This window comes from Aquarana catesbeiana, linkage group LG02 (assembly GCF_042186555.1).
Source record: "Aquarana catesbeiana isolate 2022-GZ linkage group LG02, ASM4218655v1, whole genome shotgun sequence".
In the NCBI taxonomy this organism is placed as follows: Eukaryota; Metazoa; Chordata; class Amphibia; order Anura; family Ranidae; genus Aquarana; species Aquarana catesbeiana.
The window spans coordinates 459,196,187-459,216,478 of NC_133325.1; the positions used below are offsets into that span (position 1 = coordinate 459,196,187).

A 20,292-nucleotide genomic window follows, 5' to 3' on the forward strand; every position below is an offset into this window, starting at 1 on the left:
GTCCCTACCACTTTCATAATTGGAGCCCTGCAGGTGCAGAAGCTGATTGATAATTATAAAACCACTCCTATGCTTATGGACACAGACAAATAAACAGCTAAACATGTTGCAGATTCCTACCTTTTTGCTATTCTGAAGAAAAAAAATTGTTAAATCTCTGCAATGTATACAGGTCACCCAGAGGGGAATTTTTTTTGTTCTTTTTACAAAAGTTGAGTTACAGAATGCCTCCAAAAATATTTCCTGCTTGTGTAGTTAGCGCACAAAAGTCTGCACTAAGGTATGTAAAATATTTTGCCATTTCCTGCAGTAAAAATTTTGGCTAAACGCTCCTTAAGGCTTTTTTTTTTTAAAGGGACACTGTGGCTTTCTTCATTAGAACATGTTGATTTGCTTGGGTGATTATGAGAGCAAATCCTTCAATTTAGGAATTAGCCTGGAAAGGACATGTTAAAACTAACAGCTACAGTAATAATCTGCAACAAAGCTTGGTAGAATCCTAACAATCTACACAGATCACAAAGAGGGGAATGTTGTGTGGTGTTCTTGTGGGCGGGGTAATTTTCCCCAAAGTGGAGCTACATTTTAAAATAATTCAAGTAAAATCAAAATTACCATTGCTTGAATCTTGAAGACAACATGGTTCTGTAACTTTTAAATTGAACTCTTCAGTCTATGTATGGTCTATCAGCTTTTTTCACCCAGGATTTACACAATTCCATATATATATATATATATATATATATATATATATATATATATATATATATATATATATATATATATTAGATTAGATTAGATTAGAATTGTGTCAATATATATATATATATATACATACAGTCAGGTCCATCAATATTGGGACATTGACACAATTCTAATCTTTTTGGCTCTATACACCACCACAATGGACTTGAAATGAAATGAACAAGATGTGCTTTAACTGCAGACTTTCAGCTTTAATTTGAGGGTAATTACATCCAAAACAGGTGAAAGGTGTAGGAATTACAACAGTTTGTATATGTGCCTCCCACTTTTTAAGGGACCAAAAGTAATGGGACAATTGGCTGCTCAGCTGTTCCATGGCCAGATGTGTGTTATTCCCTCATTTTCCCATTTACAAGGTGCAGATAAAAGGTCCAGAGTTAATTTCAAGTGTGCAAAGACCTCACCAGATGCTGGGTTTCATCCCTGGTGATGCTCTGCCAGGCTCTCTACTGCAACTGTCTTCAGTCCCTGCTTGTTCTTGGGGCATTTTCCCTTCAGTTTTGTCTTCAGCAAGTGAAATGCATGCTCATTCGGATTCAGGTCAGGTGATTGACTTGGCCATTGCATAACATTCCACTTCTTTCCCTTAAAAAACTCTTTGGTTGCTTTCGCAGTATGCTTCGGGTCATTGTCCATCTGCACTGTGAAGTGCCGTCCAATGAGTTCTGAAGCATTTTGCTGAATATGAGCAGATAATATTGCCCGAAACACTTCAGAATTCATCCTGCTGCTTTTGTCAGCAGTCACATCATCAAAAAATACAAGAGAACCAGTTCCATTGGCAGCCATACATGCCCACGATATGACACTACCACCACCATGCTTCACTGATGAGGTGGTATGCTTTGGTTAATGAGCAGTTGAACCTGCTCATGGCAGATTTACTTCTAATGTCTGCTATATAGCCCAATAATTGTCAGTGTTGTAAAAATACAATTGTGATTTGAATATGCAGTCTTCTGACTGTGCCTCATATACTGTCAATAATTATTGTCTATTTATCAGTGTTTTCACTGATTAAGCAACTTTTTGAGCAAGACAATATATATATATATATATATATATATATATATATATATATATATATATATACATATACATACAGTCAGGTCCCAAAGGGGGGAATCTTGTGTGGTGGTCTTGTGGGCGGGTTTTTTTTCCTCAAAGTGGAGAAGGTTTATCTTCTCCATACTCTTCTCTTCCCATCACTCTGGTACAAGTTGATCTTGGTCTCATCTGTCCATAGGATGTTGTTCCAGAACTGTGAAGGCTTTTTTAAATGTTGTTTGGCAAACTCTAATCTGGCCTTCCTGTTTTTGAGGCTCACCAATGGTTTACATCTTGTGGTGAACCCTCTGTATTCACTCTGGTGAAGTCTTCTCTTGCTTGTTGACTTTGACACACATACACCTACCTCCTGGAGAGTGTTCTTGATCTGGCCAACTGTTGTGAAGGGTGTTTTCTTCACCATGAAAAAAAATCTTCGGTCATCCACCACAGTTGTTTTCCGTGGTCTTCCTGGTCTTTTGGTGTTGCTGAGCTCACCGGTGCATTCTTTCTTTTTAAGGATGTTCCAAACAGTTGATTTGGCTACACCTAATGTTTTTGCTATCTCTCTGATGGGTCTGTTTTGTTTTTTCAGCCTAATGATGGCTTGCTTCACTGATAGTGACAGCTCTTTGGATCTCATATTGAGAGTTGACAGCAACAGATTCCAAATGCAAATAGCACTCTTGAAATTAACTCTGGACCTTTTATCTGCGTTTCCTGGTTTCCCAAAACCTCTCTCAGCATTACTGTTCTGAGACTGTTGGGGGCCTATTTTTATGGTGTTTATAACGGGACCCCTCCTCTTATTTCTGGTACCTGACTCAGCAGTCACTAATTGTTTACCAGGTTTACCTGTACCTTTGGACACCACATTATAATGTACCATTAACACATTACTTGATTCATCATTGACAGACATTTTCAAACCAACATTACACCTCTCAATGTTGCACATGTCACCAATGCCTTTTTTTTCAGCATTTGCTAGGGCAGAGTCTGCAGAGGGCACACATACCGGAGGGCCGCCATCACCCACAGGAACCTCACAGGATGTCACCTCCCCTGGGTTCACCCACTCTGCAGGCAGCTGTCCTACCACTTGACCTTTAATACCACCTGGATTTCTATCCAAAACCGGAACAGGCGAGCTCTCGTCTGATCCGCGTACCAACCTTATTGCACTTTTTACCCATTTCCCTGTCTCAGGGACCATATCAGGTTTGTCACATAAACCTATTATTGGACTGGTGACCCCAGTCTCTTTAACCACCTCTGTCTGAGCCCCGGTCAGGATTTCTGCTGTTTTCTGGTCCATGCTCGGCCCTTCCATCTCACGTGGTTTTTCCACCGGTGCAGTATACGCGCCCTTCACCGACAACTGACCAACACCACCCTGGACCATAACCGCCGGAAATGCTTCCCATCGGGCTGTTAGGAGGTGAAACCTCAGACATTGACTCATTTTTAGTTTCTCCAAAGCATCTCCCATATACCATTTTTTCAGGAATTAACCCAGCAGCATACCCAGAAGCAACTTTTAACAAGAGTAATACTTTCAAGAATAAACCACTCCTGTCTTGTTCTCCTTTGTTCTGTACAGCCTGCCATTTAGTGCTCCACCTAGTGGTACTCCACAGTACCAGGCCATCTGACTGTGGAGGAGACACCCCAATATAGATTGGCTGTACATCCCAAAGTTTAAGCAGCTCCTTTAATGCTTTGGTTACAGACTAGACCCTTAATCCCAGACCCAAGTCCGTTCTGGGGACTTTCATTACATTGGGAATGCAGAGAGACTCATTGGCTGAGACTTGAGAAGTTGCAATTGTCAAACCAACATCCTCCCAGCTGGAGGTAACCACAGCCTGGTGCTCACCCAGAGCGCTGCCAGGTGCTGGACTCATACCCAACTTCTCAGGTTCAGCATCAGTGAACGGCTCCAGAACATTACCAGTGACAACGTCACTTTGACACTCCATGACAACCTCAGTTTTGTGCATAAAAACCTCATCTATCAGGGAGATAAGATTTTTACTCCAACTATCCCAATCCATTGTTTGTGCGCTCCATTCACCTGTACTCCTCAGAACCGATCCATCCGCCCAAGGGGACACATAACAGATGGGCTCAGGCTCATTACACAAATCATTGTGAATCATGTCAGACTGTGGTAATACATGTTTTAACACAGAAGGTTGCAATATACCATGTTCACCACCTTGCTCGGCTGGTGCTTCATAAACCTCACACACCTTTGCATTTTTCACAGGTTGTGTTAACCCACCATTTACCTGCACATTTTTAGTACTAGCAGTTTGCACTAACACATTACCATTACACAGTACAGTTCCACACTGTCCCACCAGAGTGACATCGCAGTTGTCCAGGGCAACTTCCGGCTCCAATAAATGAAGTTCCCTGGAGATGTCTAGGGACAACTGTGATGTCTTACTACCAGTTGCTATGGGCAATGGCCCATTTTTGACTACAGCTTTTGCTCTGCAAGAACCTGGGGGTTTCCCAACAGCAATACATTTTCCATAATCATCAACATTGACAGCATTTGTACCTCTTGCAGGCTGTCCTAGCCCACCGCCAACTTGAGACTGGCAGACATTAGACACATCACTATTTTCCTCTTGAGATGCACACACAGGTGCAGGTTTGACTTTAACCCCTGCCTCCCCACTGCACAGGGTACTGCACAGGGACAAGTCACCCTCAAGAACACATTCAGTGGCCCCACTAACTGGGGTCACTCTCACATCATCAGGGACAGTCTTGTAACCAGTCCTTTTATACCGGAAATCAACAGTTCCAGCCACCATTTCATTAAAGACAGTCTTACCCACCGCAGTAGTTGGGGTCACCATCTTCATTTGAGTACGTTGTCTTATGAACCAATCCTCTGCTGCACTTTTACTGGCCAACTCCCCCTGGTGGCCACGGGATGAAACTACAGCAGGCATCTCCCACTGTTTAGCACCACCTGCCGACACACCAGGAAACTCCTTCTTGTTGCTAGGGGTGACTGCAAACATATTTTCACAGGAATCTGGGCCCGCAGATAAAGACCTTTTCTCAGCAATATTATCTCCAGCTGAATTCCAGAACCTAGGACAAGAAAACATGCCACGCCCCAGCTGGCCACATTCCAGGCATGGTACTGGACGACTTTTTCCCAGAGCGCTTCTCTCCTGGCGATTCCCAGCTGGCTGGAACGCACAAGCCTCTTTGCGGGGACGCTGAGCCAAATCTCCTCTGCAGCTTCTCCTGTCCGGCACCACTTTCACTCTCGTCGCCATGGGAGATCGCGCTCTCCCAGCAGAACTTTGCTGGCTCTCTCCAACATGATGTATCGGCTTCTCCTGAAGCCACTTGCCACGATCCTGGTTAGACATACCCCATGGTACACAGACAGCCCGACTGGCTTCCTCTCTGTTGCTACGGGCAACCACTCTTGGTCTCAGCCTTTGATCAGCCTCTCTCTTTGTAAATAGCATGGGCTTCTCTCTGCTGGATCCTGACACGTTGACATTTTTCACAATAGCTACTGTTTTAACTGCAGCAGCGTTACCAGGGGCAACAACACCCCTCTTCCAGTTATGGACATCCAGCCGCTCTCCCCTTACACTGAGGGTTGGCTTTCTTTCCTCTGTAGCTTTGTCCAGCGCTGCCAGGTGCCGTTTGCACCAGTCCACAGCCGATTCAAACACTGGTGGACTTTCCATATTCGCAGTCACTCCACTGCACTTTTGCGGCCTCCAGCAAAAAATGAAGTACTGTCACTTTAGAGCAAGTTGCTTTTCACTTCATGCAAGCTTTCCTCACCTGCACAGTGCACACACAGATTGTGCTGTCTCATGCACACAAACACAGTTCATAGCAGAGAAAAAAAAATTTGACTTTTCATTCACAGGTACACCACCTGCAACACGCAATGCCTTTTGCCTGGCTGCACTTCCACACACAGCCAATAGTTCCTGACTTGAACTCACTGTGGAGCAAGAACCCGGATTCCACCGTCTTCTGCCCGCATCCAACAACCACTTGTAACATCGGGGGTTCATTTAGCCTAAAGGTAGAGCTTACCAGTGAGCTGAGTCCACGCCAGATATGCAGTTTTAAGGGCTTGTAGGCCCACTTTTATTAAGGAAAGAAAATGTCCGATAACAGAAGAGTTGCCCACGCAGGGGTTTCAGCTTTCCACAGCAACAATGTAAGTTCAATCAAAAATACCAAGCCACCTGGCTCTCTTTAGCAGCACTGCTGCTCAGACTTATGCTTCAGCCCTCTCGGCTCTATAACAGAGTTCCTGTATACCCAGTACCTCAGCACTCTTTTCCAGCTTCCTTTTCCAGCCCACAGGCTTGAACCCTCTGTCTACTCTGACAGACCTGTGCAGACATGCACACTTCTCCCTTGCTTGCCTGGACTCCTCGGGAGGGTGGAGCCCAGAACTATGGTCAGGTGTCTACAAATAGCCCAACACACACCTGACCAGTCAATCTGCTGGTGGATCTCAAAACCTGGAGAAAGCTGCAAAAGCAGTTTTCTCCAGTCCACATTCATGCTCTGAAGCCCTGCCCCAAGCAAACGTGCATACCCCATGTCCACCTCAACCCCATTTTCACAGTGACAGGGACTCTCACTATTACAATATATATATATATATATATATATATATATATATATATATATATATATATATATATATATATTGGCTTGCTCAAAAAGTTGCTTAATCAGTGAAAACACTGATAAATAGACAATAATTATTGACAGTATATGAGGCACAGTCAGAAGACTGCATATTCAAATCACAATTGTATTTTTACAACACTGACAATTATTGGGCTATATAGCAGACATTAGAAGTAAGTCTGCCATAAGCAGGTTCAATGCATATGAAAAAAATGCATTATCAAAGATTTTATTAGTAAATCCAGATATTCAACAACATTTTTGCATGCAGATTTCACCTTTTCCTTTACTCATTGCTGACTGCAGCCTTACCACATCCTAAACCCCCCTGCTAGTTGGTGGGACTTTTATTACATTAAAGATACAATAATGAGACGTTGAGTGGAAGGGTTGTTGCAAAGCTTGACTTTTTTTGACTGGAAAAGTTTAATTTCTCATCTAAAATAAGCTGCATCTAATTGTTAATAGACAATACGTGCAGATTTTTTTTCATGCACTTCTGACTCCTCACAAGTATTGTATGCTTAGAAGACATATGCTTAGTAACAGATTGTTTTGTTTGATACAGACTACTAGATTTTTCTGTTTGACTGGGCATCTGCATAATGGTTAGATACTCATTTACCATGCCTAATGGTACATGACAGCATATATCATACCTAATGAAAAGACAACCATTAGGTTGACTTAAAATCATGCAGTTTTAATCTACGCAGCCAACAGACTATAGCTGTTCACCTTTACTCCTTTAGTCAATAGGATCTCTAATTAATAATGACAGTTGGTATACGGTATTGTTTAAGCTTTCTGGGTGGTGCTAGCAGTAGAGCATATTGGAGAGAAAAAATAAAATGCATACATATTCTTAACAGCCCCCTCCAAGATTACTAAATTGCATACACTGTACATTTTCTGCCATCCACCTTCTCATCACTTCCTTCTTTCGCACCTAGGCGAGCATGACATACGCTGTACTACCCACAGACTCTTAAGATATTACGTCATGTATCGTAGAGAGCTTCAAGTATTAACTCTTGGGTTTTTGTGAGATTTCATCTTGCGCTTATATTGCTGATACTTTGGAAATGGGTAACCAAAGCAACTACTTGGCTAGATCACTTCTGGCTCATTGTCAGGGGCGCAGCAAAAAAAAATCTGCCCCACCTGATATGCCAGGAGACAAAATGGCAGTGCTGGAGAATTGGGGCAGTTGGAGAAGCTTGGAAGAAAAAAGTTATCTATGGACTGCATGGAATAGTAGAATGTTCTTCTTCCTTTGACTATTTTGGGAGTAGGGACAAAGGGATGCTAGCTCAAAGTGGAACTTCAGTAATTTTTTCAACTTCCCATCTATTAAATCTTCTGCCCTTGTTGTTTTAACTTTGGATAGTAAAACTTTTTTTTCTGCCAGTAAATACCTTATACAGCCCACTTCCGGTTTCTTGTCTGGTAATAAGCCTAGGCTTATGACATCATGCACAGCTCTCTCCCTCTCACTCTCATGAGAGTTTGCCAGGAAGGGAGGGGGATTGAGTCATAAGAGGGCCAATGAGAGCTGCAGAGCTGGAGGTGTGTCTGTGTATGTGTGTGTGTGTGTAAATCCAGGAAGTGAACAGGCAGCAGCTTCAGCTGCCCACAGTTAAAATGGATGCAGTCAGAATTAGTGGAGGGAGATTTCTGCAGCATATTTGGCAAGTACAGAATCACAGTATATATAAAATAATATGCAAAGTGGTTGGAGGGGAGATTTAGAATGGCAAAGATGTTTTTATTACAAATTATGTGAGTAGACTGCAGTTCCTCTTTAAGTAAGGGAAAAGGCTAAAAAACTGTTGTAAAAACACACAATGGTAAAACGGATAATTTCAGGCCAGTAAGTAAATATTAAGAGCACTTTTAACACATTTCCCTGCTAAGATTTGGCCTGAACTACCTTTACCACAATGGAGGCTTCCGAGATCAATTTACTAACCAGTAAAAAAAATCTACTGGAATTAGTGAGGCAAAAGACATACAATATTTATAGTTTATTGTAAAAGACTCATCAGTGCACTATAGAGCCTTTATCTAGAAATCACTACTTAAAAAAATAAACTATTTATATGCAGTTAATTCACTCAAATGTAACCGACTGCAAGCAAGAAGTGATTTTTTTTTATTCCCATTTAGGTAAAGTTTTGAAACATTAACCTTCTTTTCACTTTAGCTATGAAACCTCTTCATCTGAAACTGATTTTTGAGGACTATCTATGATACAAAATAGACCTAAAATAGGCACATAAGAGTAGGAGACAAAGAAGTCACATAAAAGTATTGTATGATCATTGGGAATGTGTACATTTTTCACAATCTGCTTTTTACTGTTTGGAGACTTTCATATCTCCACACATTGTACAGTAGTCTGCTTAGCACTGGGTGCAGATAAGTGGATGCTAATTCTGTCCCACCCAAGATTAACAAATGTAGCATCTGGTTGATAAATGTTGTAAGCTGTGTTTCTGGAAAAAGGTGGTCATCATTATTGCTATAGTGTTTGAGTTGATTTGCTATGCCTTATGCAAATGACGTAGAAGACTTCTTACTCTTATAGAAGCTGTTGTTCAGATCAAGATCGGGGATGTGCAGTCAGGGGAGGAAAGTGAGGCGGGGCCTCACCTGCCATGAACATTAAAAAAAATTTAATAACTTAAAAAATCGAGCTTCGAGGGTCGTAGCTCGGCGAAAATTTGGAGGGTATGTAGCCTAAGTCCTACCGCACCACTGGTAAACATTTGGGGCTCTGACAACCTATGGTTCCAGAGATATGGGGCTCCTTGCACAGCCTGTCAGAAGCTAAATACAGAGCGGCCACTTTAAATACAAGCTGACACACTGTTTGCAGCAGACTGAGAGGATGAGCTCACAGTGCCTCTCACTTCTTGTCAGAGGCAATGAGCTCAATAAACAGCTTGGAGTCTTGGACCAATAGTAAAGTACCATTGGTCTCAGCTGTCCAATAAAAATGCTACAGTGGAGGCACGCCTCTCACTGCAGTGTCATAGAAGGGGCATGTGTCTAATAGACAAATGCTCCCTTCCGTCCCAGTCCACTTAACTACAAGGAAAAAAACATATGTTTATGTGTATTAGTTTACCACAATCCCATGTTTTTCTCACACAGTTAAGAGGAAGAATGAGATTCTGCAGCCTGCTGAAAAGGTACGGTTATAATCAAGCTAAGTCATAAATTATTATTCTATATGTTCTAAGATAACAATTTATTATTTATCTATTACTGTGAAATTACTGGTTGGAAGTTATAACTTCAAACTTCAGTAATTTGTCCGTTAAGCCACCTGCTTGAGTACAGATTTTGAAAATATAGTAAATTACCTTAAAAACAATATATAATAATTATTTGGTAATTATGGTAATTAACTCCTTGCCACCCAGGCCAATTCTGACACTTCTCTCCTACATGTAAAAATCATCATTTTTTTGCTAGAAAATTACTTAGAACCCCCAAACATTATATATATAAAATATATATATATTGTTTTAGCAGATGTTGTTGCAACTTTTTATGTCGCACGGTATTTGCGCAGCAATGTTTTCAAACATGTTTTTTTGGGGGGGAAAAAAGTGATAATGGCTTGCATAGACTGTTGCCTGCATCCAAGATACCTGGATTAGTGTGGCTTAAAGGCAAAAATTTTTATTTGAACAATAAAGTAATTAAAATAAAAAGGGGGAGGGGGTGTGTCGGAAGAAGGGTCAGTCTTCTGAGGAGGTGAGGGGCCCACTCCCAATGCCCTCGCCTAGAATGGCACAATGAAAACGCAAGCATAAAATCCATATGGTATCTGTATTTATTTGTGCAATACACACATAGTTACAGATCCAGGTCAAAGCCATGACTGCCCCTTGGTGGGAGTGACAATGCAGCTATATCAAGGGGGCAACATAATCTGTTTGTACTCCTCCAAAGATTTGTAATGAAGCCAGCACGCCCATGTTTTAGTAAAGGACGACATTCAATCTTTAACTGTATAAATTCATTTTTTCATCTTCCCGATTTTTATTCATGCGACTAAGCCATTCCTTCAAGCTAGACGGGTGGGTATCCAGCCAATGTGTTGGGACATAACCCAGATGCATTAATCACATGCAATGGCAAGGATTTGTGAGATTTTGTTCTTGATTCACTAAAGATTACAATTAAGACATTTATCAAAATGAAGACCCTTTTTGTGTTTTTGTACGGAAAAAATGAATTTATATATACAATTTAAGTGCTTATTGGCGACCCCCCTGCCAGAACACTTTGGTCAAATCGGGAGCTGGACAGCTTCTGGTTTTCCAGCATGCAAATCCGACCGAAGCCAGCCAAACAGTTGGCTTCTGCCAGACCGGCTGCCATACACACGGGCCAAATGTCGGCTGGTTTTTATTGAACTAGCCAATATCGCCAGACATTCGGCTCATGTGTACTAGGCTTAAGTCTAGAGTTAATGTGCCCTGGCAGGTGAATGGCTCTGGAAAGTGAGGCCATAAAATGCGTTTTGTGAGCTATTGGGAATTCTGGGTGAGGGATTCTCGGAATACACATTCCCCAGTACACTATTTATTAAAATTCTTACCTCAGCACTTGCAGTTCACAGCTCTCAATACTGCTAGCTTCTGCTCTCAGTGATGCTTCCCTGAACTTCTGCTCTTTACAGGAGTTAGTTAAAAGTGAACAGTGGAAACTGGTGTCAATCTGTTTTGAAGGAGGGAGGAGGAGGGAAAGTCAGAGGATGCCTTACCATCCTAGGCTTTAGAGCTGTGTGCGTCTATTGATGCACACAGTGTAGGAATACACAACTCTAGTACTCTAGTAAGATAAAGGAGTCTCCCTGAAATTGGAAACCCGGGTTAGCGGTCATGGCAGCAGTTTAAACAGGAACATTGGCAAGAATTAAAGTGGATTTAATCAGGGATTTAAATCCACTGATGAAAGTGCTTAAAATGGAGGGTTTCATGTCGCTTAAGTCTAGCAGCTCGAAGGAACTGAAAACAAGCTTAAAGTGTAGGTAAACCCTAACAACGAACATATGTCCCATTTGTTTTTTATTTGGACTGCTAAATATACTTCTATAAAAATGTTTTGTTATATCTGTTGTAAAAATACCTGTTGATTTTGCCAGAAATCTTGTGAACTGATGAATTTCTGAACCTTCTGTGCTCTTTGCCTGTGCACATAGAATCAGAAGGGGTGGAGGGTGGAGATGAAGACAAAGAAGGCAGGGCTGACACTACTTGTTCAGGAATTCAGAGTCATGTCCAAGAAGGAAGGTTGAAGCATAGTAAATTTACCCCCCACCCCCTTCTTTTTTTTTTTTTTAAGCTTGCTTTAAAGGAGAAGTCCAGCCTGAGCTTATTCGGCTGAGCTTCTCCTATGTCACAGGAGTGCAATTCATTTTGCATTCCTGTGACCCGTTCTCAGGTCTGAAGTCCGCTCTCTGCTGACATCACAGGAATCAGTCCAGGCACCGCATCATCCCGTCTTAGGAAGTTTGGATCCGCCAGGTGCCTGGACTGATGGCAGTCTCAGCCTCTCAGCGAGCCGCTGAGATGGCCGCTCCCCGCCCCTCCACAGCTCTGCGCTCCAATGAACGTGGAGGAGCAGAACAGGAGAGCTGCTGACTGACGGCAGCATCTCTCCGCTCGGGGAGGTGAGAGAACCGAGCCATCGGCGATGTTCGATGGCTCGGTTCTCAGTGAAGAGGCGGCGGGGGACAGATGCAGCATCGGTCTGATGCTGCATCCACCGAGGTAAGTATGAGGTAAGTATGAATCTGCAAAAAAAAAAAAAAAAAATCCCCATACTTCTCTTTTTAAGGGAACATTTTAAAAGAAGACCATTGCAGCAGAGCCAAAACATAACAAGCTATTTGAAAGGGTTTCCTGCGATGATGGCAGCTCCTGTTTTTAGTGAATTATCTTTTACTAGTATGTTTCTCTCACTTTAAGTTGTATAATATGCAATATATTATCACATATCACAGGAATCATAAAAAGTATGCAATATAACTTGTAGCTGGATAAATCAGTAGCTGAATGATGGCACTTTTTTTTTTTTCCCCTTGAAGCGCATATGACGTCCTTCAGGTTAATACAATGGTAAGACCATTGCTAAGTTTATTGGCATATGCCTCAGAGCATACTCTTATATAAAACAATATGCCTAAAGCTACGAATGCCCTTTTCCTCTGCTATACCTGTTGCTTGTCTGGAAGCATTTTGTATTTATAGTACTGTGAATATTTAATGTTCTTCTCACCCAATCTGTTGTACTAAAAATAACTTAACAAAATGTCATAATAAAATGTGCTGTTTTCCTTGGTTCCCATTTGATTCCAGACTAAAGGAGTGATAATCCTACTTTAAAAGTGGTGTTATAACTATACTTGACAGCTGAGGCAAACGACATTTTTCACAAGCATGTTAAAATCCACATTTCTTGCTAGAAATTACTTGGAACCCCCAAATATTTTATATTTTCTGAAAGCAGAGGCCCTGGGGAATAAATTGTGGTTAAATATATATGTTAGTGTCCTTCGCGCTACTGTGAGATATAAGGAGTGTGGTGACAATCACAAACAATATTAAATAATAAAAATGATATTGGTGACAATACTCAAGATAATAAATAAGGGTGAACTAACTGTGATGATATCCAAAGTAGACTGCAGCAAAATAAAAAAGTGTACACATTACACTCTAAAAAACGTGAAATTAAATATAAGAGATTTCGCGCATCAAATCTATCACATAAAAACTTCCATAAATAAATATTTGTGCATATGTGTGTAAAAAATAACGTGAATCACACTCAAAAGATCCAAGTAAATAAATATCTGTTATATAGATTAAGGAAATGAAGTTCATAAGTATTATGTTGCATCCACTGGGGTCAGACACATGGGGAGGTTATGATGGTCTTCATATATAGAAACTGCCGGTCTAAGCAGGCTCTCAGAACTCTCACCTTAATAATAGTAAATTCGGGCATCAATAAATGTCTTTGCTTGATGTTGTGCGTTGTAGCGTGCTGATGTTGTGATGGCCGAATTACCCTCTATATCTGGCAGTTGCCTGTGGGAAAAGAAAAGGTTTTCCCACCCAGGCTGCACCGGCCTGGTGGGATATAGACCGGGGGAGGAGAGAGAAATAGCCTCCAATGGTGTAGTATCTTCGGTTAAAAATATTTTATGAAAGTTAAAAGGTGGTCTCTTACATTTGCAACTCGATAAAACAGCTTAGAACAAAAGGAGCGGCGTCCGAGGCGCCTCCTTATGTGACTTCTGGTTTTGTCTGCTCTCTGCCACGCCCTACGCGTTACGTCACCGCTCGTGACTTCATTCATTAGTCCCCAGATGAAGTCACGAGTGGTGACGTAACGCGTAGGGCGTGGCAGGGAGCAGACGAAACCAGAAGTCACGTAAGGAGGCGCCTCGGACGTCACTCCTTTTGTTCTAAGCTGTTTTATCTAGTTGCAAATGTAAGAGACCACCTTTTAACTTTCATAAAATATTTTTAACCGAAGATACTACACCATTGGAGGCTATTTCTCTCTCCTCCCCCGGTCTATATCCCACCGGGCCGGTGAAGCCTGGGTGGGAAAACCTTTTCTTTTCCCACAGGCAACTGCCAGATATAGAGGTTAATTCGGCCATCACTACATCAGCACGCTACAACGCACAACATCAAGCAAAGACATTTATTGATGCCCGAATTTACTATTATTAAGGTGAGAGTTCTGAGAGCCTGCTTAGACCGGCAGTTTCTATATATGAAGACCATCATAACCTCCCCATGTGTCTGACCCCAGTGGATGCAACATAATACTTATGAACTTTATTTCCTTAATCTATATAACAGATATTTATTCACTTGGATCTTTTGAGTGTGATTCACGTTATTTTTTACACACATATGCACAAATATTTATTTATGGAAGTTTTTATGTGATAGATTTGATGCGTGAAATAAATTGTGGTTGCTGTCAATTGTCGCACACATTTGCGAAGCCCTTTATCAAAAGCTAATTTTCAGGAAAAAATAAACTTAACTGCATTTTAGTGCACCCAAACACAATTTAATATAATTTTTTTTATTAAAATGTCTTAAAGATTATATTGCATCAAGTTAAAGGATACCAAATACAGTGTCTTGAAAAAGTATTCATACCCTATGAAATTTTCCACATTTTGTCATGTTACATCCAAAAATGTTATTTTATTTTAAAAAAAGATTTTATGTAATAGACCAACACAAAGTGGCGCTTAATTGTGAAGTGAAAGGAAAATGATAAATGGTTTTCAATTTTTTTTTACAAATAAATATCTGAAAAGTGTGTCCTGCATTTTTATTCAGCCCCCTTTACTCTGATACCCCTAACTAAAGTCTAGTGGAACCAATGGCATTCAGAAGTCACCTAATTAGTAAATAGAGTCCATCTGTGAGTAATTTAATCTCAGTATGAACATAGCTGTTCTGTAAAGACCTCAGAGGTTTGTTAGAGAAGATTATTGAACAAACAGCATCATGAAGGCCAAGGAACACACCAGACAGGTCAGGGATAAAGTTGCGGAGACGTTTAAAGCAGAGTTAGGTTATAAAAAATATCCCAAGCTTTGAACATCTCACGGAGCACTGTTCAATCCATTATCTAAAAATGAAAAGAGTATGGCACAACTGCAAACCTACCAAGACATGGCCGTCCACCTAAACTGATAGGCCAGGCAAGGAAAGCATTAATCAGAGAAGCAGCCAAGAGGCCCATGGTAACTCTGGAGGAGTGCATAGATCCACAGCTCAGGTGGAAGAATCTGTCCACAGGACAACTATTAGTAGTCGTACACTCCACAAATCTGGCCTTTATGGAAGAGTGGCAAGAAGAAAGCCATTGTTGAAAGTAAGCCATAAGAAATCCCATTTGCAGTTTGCAAGAAGCCATGTGGGGAACACAGAAAACATGTGGAAGAAGGTACTCTGGTCAGATGAGACCAGAATTGAACTTTTTTTGCCTAAAAGCAAAACGCTATGTGTGGCGGAAAACTAACACTGCACATCACCCTGAACACACCATCCCCACCATGTTTTTCTTCAGCAGGGACAGGGAAGCTGGTCAGAGTTGATGGGAAGATGGATGGAGCCAAATACAAGGCAATCTTAGAAGAAAATGAAGACCAGACATATCAGGCTGTACCGGCATTTTCCTGTGTGGAGATCTTCTGTAAGGACTGATCCCGACCACTGAGCATATACAACGCTTTACTGAAGCAACTTCTGTGATTGGTGGTCTACTCTATTCGCATACTGATTGTTTGTTGCCATGCTAGATGTCAACTGAGCAAAAGCGATTGAATTTAAAGCTTAAACCTCGCACACATTGATCCCCCTGAGTAAGGGGGTTAGCTGGCTCTCTGAGAAGGAAAGGAAAAACCAGCAAGGCTGACTTTAATACCATTTTTCGTTTGTTTCCAATGGATGGATCTTCAATGATGTGTGTGAATCCATGCTTTTACTAGACTTCTATAACGTGGAGTCTAGCTAACCGGTATTTTGAGTGTTTTTATCATCCATCACCCCAAGAATCACGAGGAGTGCTTGGACACTTTTTGGACTAATTATTATTATCCATTTTATATCGTTCATCAGACACAATCTTTTGTCTTTTATAACCTTAGAAGAAAACCTGCTAGAGTCTGCAAAAGACTTGAGACTGGGGTGGGGGTTCACCTTCCAGCAGGACAATGACCCTAAACATACAGCCAGAGCTACAATGAAATGGTTTAGATGAAAGCATATTCATGTGTTAGAATGGCCCAGTCAAAGTCCAGACCTAAATCCAATTGAGAATCTGTGGCAAGACTTGAAAATTTCTGTTCAGACACTCTCCATCCAATCTGACAGAGCTTGAGCTATTTTGCAAAGAAGAATGGGCAAAAATTTCACTCTCTAGATTTGCAAAGCTGGCAGAGACATCCCCAAAAAGACTTGCAGCTGTAATTGCAGCGAAAGGTAGTTCTACAGGGGGGCTGAATTCAAATGCACACCACACTTTTCACATATTTATTTGGAAAAAATTTGAAAACCAGTTATCATTTTCCTTCTACTTCACAATTATGTGCCACTTTGTGTTGGTCTATCACATACAATCCCAATAAAATACATTTACGTTCTTAGTTGTAAAAAATGTGGAAAATTTCAAGGTGTATGAATACTTTTTCAAGGCACTGCATGTCAAGATTTAACGCTTGTGAAATTGCGAGAAACTATGATACTTAAATTTACTTACTTTCTTTTTTTAACATATCAACATGACCGGTACTCTTTATGGAGATCCCTCCTCTACCCTCCAAGGCAGCTGTTCAAACAAAGATGTTTGATCAGCAGCTTCTCTGGCTATAACGGCCAGGGAAACAGGTCTTCTGGAGGGGGGGGTTTCTAAGCACACCCTCCTGCATGTCTGAGCCTATAACCAGGTGACCCCGCCCCCCTCTGATGCTAAGGGGAAGCCATAGGGATGGGGTCACCCGGGGACGTCACCGCATGGCCCAGCCCTCATTTATAAAAGAACTGTTACCTGAAAGGACATTCATTATGGCGGGTGCCTCCCACGGAGGCAGATCGGTGGCGGCGTGGGGGTTTTTTGTTTTCTTTTTCGGTCCGTCGGCGGAGCAAGAGAAGAAGAAGACTTTGTGGGACATTTTCATTTTTTAATTTTTTAATAAAGGACTTGTCCCAAGCCGTGTCATGTCATTTGTACCATTTTCACACTATTTTGAGAAATGGAAGGGGTAATGTACCCCGTTACCATTTCACACAGGGGGTGAGGCCGGGATCTGGGCGTCCCCTTGTTAAAGGGGGCTTCCAGATTTCGATAAGCCCTCGCCTGCAGATGCCCACAACCACTGGGCAAGGGTTGTGGGGATGAGGCCCTTGTCCCCATCAACATGGGGACAAGGTACTTTGGGGCGCTACCCCAAAGCACCCTCCCCATGTTGAGGGCATGTGGCCTGGTATGGTTCAGGAGGGGGGGTGCTCTCCCACCCTCTTTTCCTGCAGCCTGCCAGGTTGCGTGCTTGGATAAGGGTCTGGCATGGATTTTTGGGGGAACCCCTACGCCATTTTTTTTTACATTTCGGTTTGGGGTTCCCCTTAATATTCATACCAGACCCAAAGGGCCTGGTAATGGACTGTGGGGGAATCCCATGCCGTTTTTTTCAATGACTTTTATGTGTATTGCCGGGACCGACAATTCATTATAGCTGCGAGTACTTTTAAATAACTTTTTTTCCTTTAGAAATGTCATTTTGTGCAGGGACTGTTGTAAACACGGAAAGCATGCGCCACTTTACAGGCATACTATAGACACCCCCCAGGTATGAAATTTAAAGGAATATTTCACTTTTATTGTTTCACTTTAAGCATTATTAACCACTTCAATGCAGGGCACTTATACACCTTCCTGCCCAGACCAATTTTCAGCTTTCAGCGCTGTCGCAGTTTGAATGACAATTGCATGGTCATCCATCACTGTACCCAAACTAAATTTTTATCATTTTGTTCCCACAAATAGAGCTTTCTTTTGGTGGTATTTGATCACCTCTGCGTTTTGTTTTTTTTCCGAAACAAATAAAAAAAGACCGAAAATTAAAAAAAAAAAAGAAAAGTTTTGCTTTTGTTTCTGTTATAAAATGTTGTAAATAAGTAAGTACATTTTCTCTTTCACTGATGGGCACTGATAAGGCGTCATTGACAGGCACTGATGAGGTGGCACTAATGAGCGGTCACTGACGATGGGCACTGATATGAAGCACTGATGGGCACTGGTAGGCGGCACTGATGGGTGGCACTGATATGCAGCACTGATGGACATTGATAGGCGGCACTGATGGGAACTCATGGGTGGCACTGATGGGCACTGATAGGTGGCACTGAAAGGCTGCAAAGATGGGTTCCTATGGGTGGCATTGATAGGCGGCACTGCTGGGCACTGATAGGCAGCACTGCTGGGCACTGATGGGCATTGATACGTGGCACTGATGGGCACTGATTCGCGGCACTGATATGAGGCACTGATAGGCATCCCTGGTGGCACTGGCAGTGGTAGGCATTGTGAGTGGGCACTGATTGGCAGCTGCCTGGGCATTGATTGGCAGCTGCCTGGGCACAGATTAGTATTTCCCTGGGGGTCTAGGGGGGGGCATACCTGGTGGTCCAGTGTGGATGGCAATCCTGGTGGTCCTGGATGACATGATGGTGGTCCTGGGTGGGATCCGAGGGGGGGCTGTGCTGATAAACAATCAGCACAGACCCCCCTGTCTGGAGAGCAGCTGATCGACTCTCCTCTACTCACGTCTGTCAGACGCGAGTGAGGAAAAGCCGATCACCGGCTCTTCCTATTTACATCGTGATCAGCCATGGACACGGCTGATCACGTGGTAAAGAGTCTCCATCAAAGACTCTTTACCTAGATCGGAGTTGCGGTGTGTCAGACTGACACATCGCAACAACGATCGCCGCGATGTGCACCCCCGGGGGTGCGCAGCGGCTTAATATCCTGAGGAGGTCATATGACGCCCAGTCTGGATATTGAAACCACTTTGCCGCCGTCATTCTGCTATATGGCGGGCGGCAAGTGGTTAAAATCACTGCTCTCGAAAAAAACGTCCGTTTTTAAAACCTTTTTTTTTAATTGATACATGTCCCCTGGGACAGGACCCAGGTCCCCAAACACTTTTTATGACAATACCATGCATATAAGCCTTTAAAATTAGCACTTTTGTTTTCTCCCATAGACTTTTAAAGGGTGTTCCGCGGCTTTCGAATTTGCCACGAACACCCCAAATTTTTCGCTATTCGGCGAACAGACGAATACCCGATGTTCAAGTCGAACTTGCGTTCGACTCGAACATCGGGCTCATCCCTAGTGAGGATGGTTACTAACTGGAGGATGACTGTGGCTTGTCCCTAGGATAGCTCTATAACGGGGTGCCGAACTCCATTTCATTGTGGCCCACATCAGCATTATGGTTGCCCTCAAAGGGCTGGTTATATATGTAAAACTATATACATTTTTTTCTCAAAGAATAGGTATAGGAACTCAACCACAACACCCCCCCCTCCCCTCTGCCCAATGCCGAACTGCATCAAATGATGAGTGTGGCCAAATCCACTAACAGTAATGTGCAGCGTTCCTCTGTAAAGGAGGGCTGTGCTGCGCCTGTGCTCACTTTACCAGTCCAGGAAACTTCTGTTACCTCACTCCCAGTAGCAGAATGGAGTCACACCAGGAAAATAGCATGGACCCCATTCATGCTCTTAACTCTTCACTTCCTGTACCACATGACCAGGCCATAGATCTCTGTAATGCTAGTCTGAACATCGACACCCCTTGCTACCAGAGGACCTGTGACCATACCAAGTACCATGCTTAACGACTGGTTGCTCGTAAATTGTTCCTTCACTTGGTTACTCATCACAACTACACTCCTCTTGTCTTTGCCAAGTTAATACTTTTGTAGTGATGTTACTTCATACCTTATAGTGCTGTTACAGACCCAGGTTTTTTTGGAATGTGCCAGCACCAACAGTTAATGTAACTTTACTGTTACAATGCTGCATGGCAATACAAAATAAATAACGTCCTGTCCCTGACCCTAACTAAGATAGCGTAGTGGCCCAGGCATACCTCCATGAGGTGAGAGTCCATAAAGGCATTGTCCATGGCTTGAATGCTGTC

General features: G+C 42.3%; 1 protein-coding gene across 3 annotated transcripts in view; it reads left to right on the forward strand.

Annotated features, from left to right (window-relative positions):
* ADORA1 (adenosine A1 receptor) overlaps positions 1 to 20,292 on the forward strand; it is a 227,274-nt gene that overhangs the window by 60,824 nt on the left and 146,158 nt on the right. The window contains exon 2 of one of the 3 annotated variants that reach the window (XM_073615654.1): positions 9,679 to 9,716. The exons of the other annotated variants lie outside the window; for them this stretch is intronic. Coding sequence (XP_073471755.1) covers positions 9,691 to 9,716 — 26 coding nt within the window. The 5' untranslated portion in view covers positions 9,679 to 9,690. The remainder of the gene's footprint in view (positions 1 to 9,678; positions 9,717 to 20,292) is intronic. 3 annotated transcript variants of the gene reach the window in all.